Consider the following 14,007-nt stretch of genomic DNA (forward strand, 5'->3'; position numbering starts at 1 on the left):
AATGAACCGGATGCTGACCGGTAGAGATGATTTTTGATGCTCTTTGTCCACATGTTGACCTTCTTGCTGTCCTTAACTTTAGAAATGGCATCTACATTCTTGGAGAGTGCTTTTGGAAATATCACATTTAAAAAATATCACATTTTAATTTGTTTTATACAGTTGCACAAGATTAGAAAAAAATAGAAAAAAGATTAGAGAAGAAGATTAGAAAAAAAAAAATCAATAAACAACATTTCCAAATGATGCTACCTTTACAAAAATGCCACACATGATAAAAGTGGCCAATGTCTGGTTTGTGTTCCTGGATAAAACTCGTACGAAGATGAATCCGTCGACATCCGTGACGCAGCCGTCCACATGGATATTTATGACTTCCGTGATTCCACGTTCTTTATTGGCCACATGCAGAATCACGTCACTTATTTACCTCGTAAACGCGTCTTTTTTTGACGCGTTAACACCTTATGTACGACTCGTTATTTGCGCTTTGGCCTCGCACAAGGGAGGGGCTGTTGCGTGACGTTGGTGCAACAATGATCACGCCCACTGGCTGTTCCGTTACCCAGTCGTGTGATCTGGGTATTTTAGAAATTGACAAAGTGCGCCTATTTCGGCCTTCTCTCTGCGTTGTTGTTGGGCATTTTCCACGTCCCCCTTTCCGCTTATAGCGATGGACTAAGACCGTAAGCATGGCGGTCAACTCGGTCCACTGGTTTCGCAAAGGGCTGCGCTTGCACGATAATCCGGCGCTACTTGAGGCCCTGAGCGGAGCGGACTCATTGCGCTGTGTTTACGTCCTGGACCCCTGGTTCGCGGGCTCCGCCAACGTGGGAGTGAATCGGTGGAGGTCCGTGGCTTTTTCCTCATACTGGTTCCATGCAGCTGCTCTTTAACGCTGCTTCTCTTGTAACATATGCGTGGAATATGCGTTGGGCTTAAGATGTTAACTCGTCCTGTGGATTACATATAGGGCTCGACGTATGATGCGCTAAAATCAACGCCGACTAACTGGTCTGTCACGAAAGGAACATGGTTTATTAATAAAATAGACGATCTGCCGCCCTCTTGTAAAACAGTGAAACTGGCAATAGCTCGAAGTGTAGTTCGTCATGCTAATTAGCCTAGCTCGATAGCTAGCTAAAAGTCCCCCCTGCGAATTTGTTAAATCAAGTATTGCGTGTTAATTAACACTCGATAATTCATTTCAATAACACCACCGAGGTAGTGACCTAACCTAACCCTAACCCATTTTTCTTACCTGGGGAAAACGATTTAGTGTAAATTTCAAGCATTTTCATTATATTGCTCATGTGCTGTCTCGGTTGTCACTTCTCTCAGTTAAATTTAAAATTCTTTATTAGCATGCCACTTACAACAACTTATTTAACATAATGTCAAAAACAAACCTTACTGAAGATTGAATGCAGCAAAGCGGAAACATTCAGATAATAAAAATAAGTATTGCTTTATCTGTGTTTTTCTGACGAACTAATCATTAATGTGTTTAAGGCACAGAATCCAAATAACTGTATCTACCTCTGTCTAGAGGATAAGCATTACGAAAAAGCTTAACAATGAGAAAATAAAATAGATAAAAAATTGCCAAATATAAAAAAGAAGAAAAGACACCTTACATAAGCATTACATTGTCAAAGCAAGGTACCAGAACATGAATAAATAAGTAAATCTACAGGACTTTGACGCCAAGTAAGTCAGGAAGGAATCTGAAGAAAACAAAAAAGAAGAAAGAGTCTTTATTAGTCACGCAACACACCACACTACAACACATGCTTGCACACACACACATGCACATGCTTGATGGTGGCCGGTGAAATGGCTCCTCTGCTTTTGACCCATCCTGGCTTGTCCTTCCCCCGGTGGCACAGCCAGGAGCAGTGGGCAGCATACGTGGACGCGCCCGGGGACCAGGTGATAAGTGTCCATCGCTGGTCAGACGATGATGGGTGCATGTTTTTGGTGGGGGTCCTTACTGACGTGAGGTGGAGGAAACCCCATGTGAACACGGGGAGAACATGCAAACTCCACACAGAAAGGCTCCTGTTTTGGAAGATAACCCACCGGAGCACGGTGCCAACAGCGCCCCAGGCGGGAATCAAACCCAGGACCTTCTGGCTGTGAGGCAGCAGTGCAATGCACTGCGCCACCGTGCATCTGTTTTGAAGTCATTTATTTAAAAAGTCACATTTTAAATAACCCAATTCCCAAATCTTGCGAAATACTACTCAAATTACATTTTTTGAAACAACTCCAGTCTGTAATTATTTGAATTAACGAAATGCCCCATATCCAAAAGAATCTCAGCTGACGTAGCTGTTTGTCGTAGTTGCTACTGCTTCTCTTGGATGTTGTAAATGGATTGGATGCAGCTGGAGTTGTGCTTCTGGTGGTCTTGAGAAACTAGCCAATTTGGGGTTGTATACACTGTAGGCTGGGTGGTATAGTGATATACTGTAACATTTATATCATGGTATATTTTGAATCCTGGCTATTTATCACAGCATATGGTATCTGGAGTTGGTCCCACAGGACCCCAGACTAACTTTTCCACTACTAGTACCTGTGCTCCCTCTTGAAAATTGAAGGAGCACCAGCACAAAATTTAGGAGCGCCACTGAAATCAACATGCAATGCAACACATTGATATTTTTTCTTGTTTCTTTCTATGTTTATCATATGTTTCTTTTTTCTTGTTTCTTGACATTTTAACTGTAAGCCTGGTTTATAGTCGTCTGAGCCGTGGTGTCGTTTAGTCTGCGCTGGAGTTTCCGTTATCCGGTAATTACCGTTATTTGAACGGGAAAATCGGAGAATGTTGAAGTCCGATGTCTTTAAATCTCTCCGGTCATAATATCCGGTGAAATTAATTCCCTCTAAGCACAATTTAAATTAGTTTTCTTTCCTTGATGTCAAAATAAAATAGACCCGATCATTAAGATAAAAAATTCCGCAGATCTGTTAATTTCCGTGTTCGGCAAGTTGCAACGGAAAGCCATTCAGTTTGGATGATCCAAAGCTGACCTGACTGGTAAATATCCATTGTGTTGTAAAATATGTCGACGAGACATAAAAACCACAAACCTTATTATTTATTTAGACCTACTTGCCATATTTATTTTGTCTTTCATTTTATCAACATTTTGTTAAAAACGTGGTACTTATTGTTCACAAACCAAAATTATTTGATATTATTATTAGTTTATTATTATTAGTAATTAGATTCAAGTAGTAATATACGTAATATTAATGTATTTTTTTAAAACAGTGTTAACTGACATTATTTATGTTCCATTAAGTCAAATAGGGCTTTTTTGGCTTTTATGGACCATAATGAGAGCCTCAACAAACAATCTGAATCGGTTTAGTTTCCCATTAGCTTCCTGTTTCCCCGCCCCTCCTGGATGGACTCTTCCCTCCACCGACAGAGCTGGGATAGAGCCCCCGTCCCTAGACGCAATAACCCTAACCCAATGTATTAAATCAGTGTGATCATTTTCAACCTGTCCTACACTCTCTGCCTCTGGAGAAGGAACGTTCTCCACTAGGTATACTAATTTAGAAATTTTTTTCTTACTGAAATCCGACCCTCGTTAACCGATCATTAATCGTTATCGGACAAGATTAAAATGTACTATTTTGAATGGATGAATGTAAAAACTTCATATCTTGATAATGGCAATACTCCGACCTGTTGACAAGCTTAAGGATGGGCATGAGTACTTGAGTACTTGACTTGGATGTCAGTATTCATTAGGGATGCAGCAGTACAGTGGGCTCACGGTTAGGTATGTATCACAGATTTTGGGTTAAACAATGCAAATCCTTTTTCTTTATAGTAGTCTGCCACAAATTACTAGTGTAATGATCTGTGTGTATGACTGGGGGGATGAGGGAGACGGGCGTTAAAGTTCATTGGTGGGTTGTTATAATTTGCATAAGTTGGTGTCCAGGATAGTGGATAATTCAAATATTAATTTCCGTTCATATTTATTTATATACACATAATATTTTAACGTTTCACAATATAGTTTAGTACCATAATTTCCGGACTATTAAGCGCACCTGAATTTAAGCCGCACCCACTGATTTAAAAAAAAATAATTATTTTGAACATACATAAGCCGCACATGTCTATAAGCCACAGGTGCCCACCGGTACACGGAAACAAATGAACTTTACTTAAGCTTTAAAGAAACACGGTTTGTAACAAAAATAAAAAAAATAGCAGTAAACAGTAGCCTACCAAGAAAGTCATTGGTCACTATCTCCCTCCTCCTGCGCACTGAAACCACTGAAGTCATCTCCTTTGGTGTCGGAGTTGCATAGCCTCAGAATTGCTTCATCCGATGTCGGGTCGTTTCATTGTCGCTCTCGTCACTTTCATCCGGAGGCAAATTCCCCGCTGAGCTCATGCTGCCCTCTTCAACACGCAGCAGTCCAGACTTTCGAAACCCGTTGATGATAGTGGATTTATTGATAATGCTCCACGCTGTCAGGACCCACTGGCAGACACCACGATGGTCCACCTCTAAAATCCTCAAACTTCATTGTGGTGGCGATTGTTTTGGCTTTCATTCGGATCTGCACAGTTGAAACACCTCGGCCGTCTGCTCTCTGTGTGTTGACCCAGTCTTCAAGCTCATTTTCTAGGTCCGGCCATCTGCTTTTCTTCCCTCTGAAAGCTTTTGTTGTCTTTTTGCACTGAGTCAGTTCCTCGCGCTGCTGTTTCCAACGTCGTATCATCGACTCATTAAGGCCAAGCTACCGTGCAGCAGCTCTATTTCCTTTTCCCTCAGCCAGATTGATCGCCTTCAACTTGAAAGCTGCATCATATGCATTTCTTTGTGTCTTTGCCATGATGAGGGTGACAAAATGACTACCGTAAATGATGGGAAGTTTGAGTGCGCTCGATTTAATCTAAACAGTAAACTAAACAGTTACATTGTTTCACCTTAACCCGTTCGGCAATTTCATTGGTCTAATGAAAGCCTTATGCCGCCAAAAAACTGAGCACCGTCACATAATGTGTGTTTTGCTCAGTTTTTTTGGTGGCATGGAGCTTGTGAAAGCGGGAAAAATCCATAAATTAGCCGCGTCATTGTTTAAGCCGCGATGTTCAAAGCGTGGGAAAAAAGTATCGGCTTATAGTCCAGAAATTACGTTACTACTATAGTTGGTATACTATAGTTTAAACAATATTTTTCACAAATAAATAATCATAGTAAAATAACTTACTGATATAAAACCTTGCAGTGAACCTGACATGACAGTAGTGGATGTGCTCCTTTTCAGCCAGGGCACCTTCCAGTGTGGGAGGAGCATGGCTATATCTTACATGGAGGGGAAAACATTTGCCGGTGGCAGGAGACGGCAACTTAAACGAACAACATAACACAACATAAAGCTGTAACCCTAACTTGACAAAACAACAACTGCTTATCACCCAGCGAGACTCCGTTCCCTTCATTCCTACAAAAGAGCCTTTCAAAAGAATCAAAACATCCCTCCCTGTTGCAATGAACTTCCGATGACCTAATTATGCATAATAATTAGCTATGTGCTTCTGTTTGTTTGACAAACGACAGACAGATGACGAAAGACAAATTTGCCTCAGAGTAGATTCAATCTTTTATAATTATCATTTGGAATGTTTGTTTAAATTATAGTTTAAATAAAAAAATTGTAAACTTGTTTCACATAATACAGAAGCACATGGCCAATTTTTATGCAGAATGACTCATCGGACCTTCCCAGGGGGCAATGGAACTTTTTTTTAACTATTGGACTTTCAGAACTGCGCTGCACCTCTAACTGTAAAAGACACGTTTAGGGTCTGAGTGTCATTTTTAAGAATTTAAAGAATGAAATTTTGCCTTCTCTGGCCTTTTTTCAATGTTTCTTCCTTTTTTCCCATGATATTGCAGATTTTTGCAGTAAAGGAATTGAACCTGGACAAATCATTTCATTAGTATTTGGACATAAATTACTACATGAACTCACAATATGTTACACAATAGGAGGTTAGCTTCACTGCTAACTTATAATACTGTTATTTGTAGAGAAATCTCATCTGATATAAAACAAAATAAATTGAGTGAAAAGGAAATGGCAGCATAGAGGGTCTCAGTAAGTAGTCCATTGGCTACATCCTAAAGAGGAGGAACAATTATGTGGATATGTTGGTAAGTGGCTAAAATAAATTAATATTTTAATTTTTATTTAATATATCCACCATCGATCTAGTCTTTTTTTATGTTTACTGTTTAGTCTACTGGTCAAGCCCCCAACATGAAGTAATCACTGTTTTTAAAGACATATTCACATTTTTCAATTTGTTTATTATTTTTTATGGAATTAAAAAATATATATTATGTGGAAGAAATTCTTCCGCAATGATCGGTGAGGTTAATCTGCCCACTACAAGAAAACAAAACTGGGAAATTTCAAGATTATTTATTCTGCAGAATAAAGAGAACAGTTCAGTACTGCTCCAAAGCAGTGTTCAGACCAGTCTGATCTTATTTCTGATCAAGAGGGCTTTATACAACAACAGAGGGTGTGGCTTGGGTCAGAGGTCTGAGAAAGACAATGCACCTATAGGCTCCTCTGTTGAGTTTCTTCATCTCCATAGAACAGGGGTGTCCAAACTTTTTGCAAAGAGGGCCAGATTTGGTGAGGTGAAAATGTATGGGGGCCGACCATTCAGCCTGACATTCTTTGAACAATTACCATTGTAAATTAACATGTAAATATGTAACTATATCACTTTGTACAGTTTGTTGTATACGTGTTTATTTGTATTAGCTTTTATTTTGATTTGTTTGACTGTGCTGTCTGCAGCTAGGTTGACATTGCAAATGAGAATCTGTTGTCAAATGCCTTATAAGGATATATAAAGGTTAAAATAATAATAAATTAAATGCAAATGAACTATTTTATGAAATCTGACTCCGAAATCTTTTTAGAAACATGTATTTATTGATTTTGTTTTAACAAATCACATCAAAGTGCATTTTGACAAAGGATAGTATAGTCAAATTAAATGACTGAAATTTGACAAAACTGTGTTTTTTATCATCACAAAAAATTTATTCACTGAGACTTTAGTATTTATTCTCCTCAGAAGAATAAAAAAAAAAATTGACCTACATTAATGTGATACTGAGATCTCGACTGCAGTAAACAGGGCAGGTCTGGCTCAAAAACAGTGGTTTTGATGCGCAAGATGTCACGCAGGTGAGTCACTTAGTCTTGTCCTCACGCGGTTCTTGTTAATGTTCATAAGCGAGAACGTCTTCTCGCACAAGTATGTCAAGCCAAACAAGCTCAGCATTTTCTCAGCAAATGTTAGAATCTCTTGGAAGCTGTCTTTGTCCAGCCGGCGGTAAAAGTTTACAAGAGGGAGTTGCAAGTGTTGACTGTGACACTCCGCGTCACACTGCAGCTCAATGAGCTCCAGCTGCAGGTGGGCTGGAGCGTCGTTAGGATCCACGGAAAAAAGTGTGATCTCCTTTTCACTAGCTGCAAAATCCCTGAAATGCTGTTGAAACTACTCAGCCATAGATGAGATGTTTGCCGTTAGCGTATCGTAGTTAGCATGTTTCGTCTGATAGTGCCGCTTAATATTGAATTCATTGAAAACAGCCACAGTCTCTTGACAAATTCGCATGTCAGTGGAAAAAATACTCAGATTTTCCACTTGTCCTGGAAACGGCGGCCCTCTTTGTCAACTTTCCTTTTTTTAGTTCCAGTTGGCATTTTAGAAATGGGCTAAGAATATACCACAGTGGAAAAAGTTCACACAGGGGTCACCCGGTGAGAGTGCGGCCACAAGTCTACTGCCATCCTCTGGTGAAATATAAAATTGCTTTTTTTGTACGCGCTGGCGAGCCACATATTATTGATTTTATGACAGACGCTTCGGGCCGGTGGAAATTTAGACACGGGCCGGATTTGGCCCGGGGGCCGGACTTTGGGCATGCCTGCCATAGAAGGTAAACAGGGCCAAATGTGCTCTGTTCTTTCATGTTAGAATTGAAATTGTAGGGAGCAAAAACATTTCTCATAACAAACTCTGGGGGGTTCCTGGGGAAACAGAGACAACTGTTTTAAAACCCCCCCTCTTGAGGTAGAGGCCTTTTGTCCTCATTTAAAATAGTTGATCGAATGCATTTTTCTCTCACATTTACTCCTCTTGTTCCTACTAGAACAACACCATCAGGAAAAATGAATTAATGCTAAAATTCCATATAATGTAAATTGAATACAATAAAATTATACTTCAGAGATATCGTTTAATTCTATCTCATTGGAATCTACTAGTAGAATCCATATCTAATACTAAATTTAACTAATTGAACTCATAACCTCATTCCAGGTATAATTCAAGGATATCTCCACCTCAAATTGGCCAAACCTCTCTTCTCACATTTGGCTGGAGAAAAATAAAAGACCAGTCAGGGTTATCCACTATACTATGACAACGCACAGGACAAAAACCCCTGGTCATACAAAGGAAAAATCCTGTGTGGCCATTTTACAATTCTAACTAGAAAACACACACAGAAGAAAATTTATCATGAATCACATAATGAAATAAACAAAACAAACATAGAGATTCCACTAATACATAATGCTATGCAGATTAATCAATGGTTATCACTTAATAATGACAACAGCAAAATGCATTGTGCACGTAATGACTAACACATGCTATAAGTAACGATAAACATGATTAGACAAACATCTCCATATTTCAGCATCTCAGCGTCTCAACCTGTTCATTAGAGATAGATAGGTGAATATTGCTATAGGTGATAGATAGGTGCTACATTATCACTTCAGGTTTCAATATCTTTATCAGTGGAGAAATTTATGGCCCTAGTGCATTTCTTAGCCAAGCAAATGGTCCCAAGTGTTAGCTTGGTCTTTCATTAAATCATCACGTAACTCTTTCATAGCTTGTATGGCTAAAAACAAATTTCCTGATTCTACATCATTGGCGGGAATGTATGTACAGCACGACTCACCTGTCATAGCACATACACCTCCCTGAGCAGCTCTCATTATGTCTAGAACCATTAAACGGATCTAAGTTAATTCTTGTTTCTAGCTTCTTTTGCTAGGATAGTTGTATTAATGAACAGTAACAACTTATAATGTATGATATTTAGCCACTTAAAAGCTGTAGATGTACCTACAGCGCTAATTTAGACGTAAAGAAATGTTCTGCTCCACCTACAATCCTATACTCAGCTGGAACCAATGTCATGGACATATATGTTCCTGATCGTCTTACACGCACATCTTGATCGGCCTTGGTCAGATTATACATGTAAATTGGCATAGAAAGAAAGATGATCACACAGGCGTTTCCAATCTTTTCCTGTTGATGGGCCGTCATTCTTTTCAAGTAGAAATACTGTAGTGGCATATTCTCTTCACGGGACCGAGGTTACCAGCACATATCCCGCAAGGGTCGTGATCTCATTTCACGTTGGATGATTCTCCGTTGTTGTCGTTTATCTGGTGCTCTGGAAGGTTGCAGACTTTCTTGCAATGGGACGCGTGTACCCACGATGGTCGTTCTGCCACCTTAACTGCCACTGCGGTGGTGAGGAGGATCTGGAACGGTCCCAGGGATCTGGCAGAGTTCCAGGTTTTCCTCCGGTAGTCGCTACCCAGGTATCTGGTCAGAGGTGGTGTAGTGGTCCTTCGAGTGGGATGGGTAGGGCTGCTTTGACCTGGGCACATAGACTTAAACACTTGGATGAGACACACATTTTTAGCATTGTTTGGTCTAGGTCCATGAATGTAAAATAGGGTACATGGAATAATTCTGTCATTACCTAAACAGTTATGTTGAATGACCGACTACAGACTCTGCACAAAAGTTAATATATGCATCCTAGTGTAACAACAATAATATTATCATAAGTCTAATATGTAGGAGACAATGTCCATAGAATCTCGATTAGGCTACAAAACAACTGACAGTGTGTCAATTATGCTTATCAAATTAATGCTTTTCAAATTTTCCTTGCCTGAACATAATCCCATTGACACAATCCATTAATAAAGTAAATCTAACAATGCTAAATACTAAACTGGACAATCTGATCACTACTGGTTCACGTGATGTAATTCATATGTGGCTTTTGTCGACAGAAGACAGACCTAACCGCATTGGTCTCCTGGTCAGCAATTCATGCTGGGACAGTCCTGTCGCACCATGTGATCGTCCTCGCATTCCCATCATCACTAATGGCAGGAATGAAAACTCACTAGAGCTTACCTTTACTGGGATTCCATTCTGAAAAACATGTCTATCACCAAACAATATTTAAATCATGACAAAGCGTCAGCTTGTTAAGTCCATCATGAGGTTCCTGCATTGTTCTAAGCACAATCATTATGTTTACTTAATTCTCTCACTATATCCCTCCTTTTTGACAAATGCTACCTACCATATGTCAAACAAGTAAAACAATGGGAAAAAAAAAAACTTGTGGGAAAGATACAGCTCAGTACGTACTGTACCAAGCGGTTCTGCCACTCCAATAATTTAGTGCAGGATGCCTTTGAGTAAAGGAAAAAACAAAGTTAGTGAGCTTGTGTCCTCATCTGTGGAGGAGACAACCATCATAAGACAGAGCAAAAATTGGGTACGGCGGCTTTGTTGGCTGCATTGGCTCCAACATTTCCTATAGAGATGGGGTCAAGTACATTAATGTAAACAACACAAATAGGAAGATCAAAATGGGGGGGTTATCACATGACAACATTAAACAGATGTTCTGTACGTCTCATCAAACAGCTACACCACACTGTATCACACTTGCCTGTACATATTCATGCAATCAAAATATAAACAAAAAACTGTTTACCACAGATAGAAACACAAACACAACCGGTTGTACAAAGATAGACACACACTGTTTTATACAAAAACAGATGACTGACCAACAAACCAAACAAAAAACCCTCCTTTTGTTGTACTCATGAGTTTAAATCATTGTAGTTGAACTTTTCAAGAACTTCAGTAGCAAGATCTGGGCAAAGCCACAAGGGCTATCGCTGTCAAGCAATCATGTGAATCTCTATAAGTTGGAGTAAGCAAAGTGAAGGTTGCACATGTTGATGGTGGAGAGGTGATGTCTGAGAGAAGCAAACTGGTTTGCTTTGTAGCAAGATAAAGGCTACAGCATGCAATCAACACAATGACCCTGGCACAGAGTTTCCGAGCATAGTATGCAACAAGACGTAATTCATTTCCATAAGATTGCAACAACACAGCTTTCATTAAACCATGTTATTCATCCACAGTTAAAGTAATACAGCAAACCCAACAGGGAGCTGGTGCAAAAAAAAAAAAAAAAAACTGGTTCGAAAAGCAACAAAAGGTTCTACCGTGTAATGGCTTGGCAAGCATTGCCTTGTTCCATGATCCAAAAACAACAATAACCACAACAGCCAAGAAAAGCCATGCCAGGGTGCCACCCTAAGGATACAAAATTAAAATAGAATAAATGTCATGACTCAAATAATAAACGTTCTTTTGTGCCGGCTGGAGTTATAAGGGGGAAAAAAAAGAAACTGTAAACATCTTGTTCTAAGTATTTTAGGAATTCCTGTGTATCTACGTCACAAGTAGATCAATAAACTACAATATTGTAATAAGTGTGCTGCCATTGATAAATTGAAAATCAGTCAAAATAAATTTCCGTAATGTGGCAGAAGAAAACATTTCCGGAGGCTCCACATAACTTCAACAATGAGTTAACACAACTAGAGAGGGTAAGGAAAAATGTGATTCACATACTAAAACATTTTAATATTTAGCACTCAATACTATATTCCCATTTGTATTTATTATTTATTTATTTGTATAATTCTTACTTATACCCTTAAAGGTACAGTTAATAACACCAAACAATAAGCCTGAGATGTCAGCAGTCACCAATATAATAGAACCTTAACATCATCAATATAATAGGAGCCTAACTGGCGTTGATAAATAACATTTGATCAACTATCGATTTCTCATGGTTCATTTATGTTATTCAACTCCTAAAAATTACATATATTATGTGCTAAGCTTTGAACTGCTAGTCTTACCTTTTGGACAGGGAGTATTCCACTATAAGTCCCATCATTCTGCAGTCTGATTAGAGAAAAATGGAGAGCTTATTTGGCATTCCAATCAAGTTAACACGTTTTTAAAACAAATATATATGTATAATGACAATAACATAGCCAGCATTCAAATTGAGACCATCTAAAACCTAGAAGGGCTATTAATAACATATTTGTCAATTAATGAAACAATCACTTTTTATCTATAAACAGTGCCAAATTATGTCTCTACTTAATTATTGAATTTACAAACTATTCAAAACCTTTTTCTAAAATTTTGGAAAATTATTTATTTTAAATAAATCTTTTAAATATTTTAAACTTAATTTAAATATTTTTACTAGAATGTAGTTTTTCTTAGAGAACATGAAATAATCTGTGTACAACAATCAGGATAGACTGATTGATAAAACAATGGCTGAGAAAACACAGAAGCAGTCCTTATGGTAATCACGCAGATATCATTTCCAGCAGGACTTCAGGTGGTCAGTCATTCCACAGCTCTCAGTTGGAGAAGAAATTCCAATTGCAGTCATTCAGTTTCATCGTGTCTGATGCAGTGAGGTGCTTAATTTATTGTTCTCATTCATTATCATAAGATGAAAGGAAAGGTCTACCACTGTAAGAAGCAGTGTCATAGAGATAATCACTCCAGGGTGCTCTGACAACAGTGTCCCTGAGTGTTAACACAGTAATCGTTAACTCAGCTTCTGAAGATTGTTTCAACAACTAGACCAGAAAACTAGAATGTCATATTAAAAAAAGAACTAATCAAGAATTATTCTGGTTCAATAATGCACTCTATAATATCTGACATTTTTAATCATTTTAACGATTGAGCTCAATATGGGATATAGAGCTAAATCCAATCATGGTCTCTCCATTTATATACTTGCATGCATATCATCTCAAAATAATTCCAATTGAGCCTATTAAAAAAATCAAATTTGCAAATCAGTTAAATACAAATAGTAATAATATCAATAATGTACAAGGACCTTTGAATGCTGGACATGTTATGGCCTTACTCAATTGTAGAGCAATTCTCTTTGATCTGATCTCTGTCAGTCCTCCAAGTCTTCTCAATCAGATGCAGTCACATCTACTCTGCTTAAAACTGTGGAAATAAAACACTGAATAGGTGGGTTGGTTAATTCATCAATATATAATTACAACATTAATCGAATCACAAGATATTTTCAAGTTTAAACTTGAAATTTTTTGAATGTCCAAATAAAAAAAAAAACATCTTAATGGCCAACGTATTTCACATTTATTTAAATGTTTCAATTTTTAGTAAGCGAACGTACACAATCCATTACCTCTATTGTATACAAAACAAAACAATTTTTCCTCTTTGTTAAACTACTTGTTAAATTTTATACTGTATATCAACATCTACCTTATTCAATTAATAGTATTAATAATGTTGTTCGATCCACTTAAACAATCACCAGCCCTACTGAGAAAAACAAAGAGTAACCGGTAAGGATTCAAACATACAAACACAGTTGTATATCACACCAAAACTAACAATTCAGTCATCCAATATCATGATTTAATGTATGTACATGTTATGTACAGCACACATACCAGGCTTATCTTGCGTTTATACATTCACTTGTTTCATTGAGATTTTATCAGCCAGGAGGCTAAACAAAGCACAAGAAACTGATAGAATCTCTCCGAACTCATTTCATCCATATGTGTTCCAGAGTGAATCAATCGGCCAGACACCAATTTGATCACACAGGATTCATGTGAAAGTGTATTATACTGCAAATAGAGTCACACAGTGGGCCCTTGAACTCTTCTCCTAACTAATTAAAAGTTACTGAAACTAGTTAGAAA

General features: G+C 38.2%; 1 protein-coding gene across 4 annotated transcripts in view; it reads left to right on the forward strand.

The window, feature by feature from the left end:
* Positions 1–584: 584 nt before the first annotated feature.
* LOC307231489 (cryptochrome-2-like) overlaps positions 585–14,007 on the forward strand; it is a 76,115-nt gene continuing 62,692 nt past the window's right edge. For all 4 annotated transcript variants that reach the window (XM_080002223.1, XM_080002226.1, XM_080002225.1 and 1 more), the window contains exon 1: positions 585–850. In XM_080002223.1, coding sequence (XP_079858349.1) covers positions 693–850 — 158 coding nt within the window. In that variant the 5' untranslated portion in view covers positions 585–692. The remainder of the gene's footprint in view (positions 851–14,007) is intronic.

Source organism: Zeus faber, assembly GCF_960531495.2.
Source record: "Zeus faber genome assembly, chromosome: 6".
NCBI classification, from domain to species: Eukaryota; Metazoa; Chordata; class Actinopteri; order Zeiformes; family Zeidae; genus Zeus; species Zeus faber.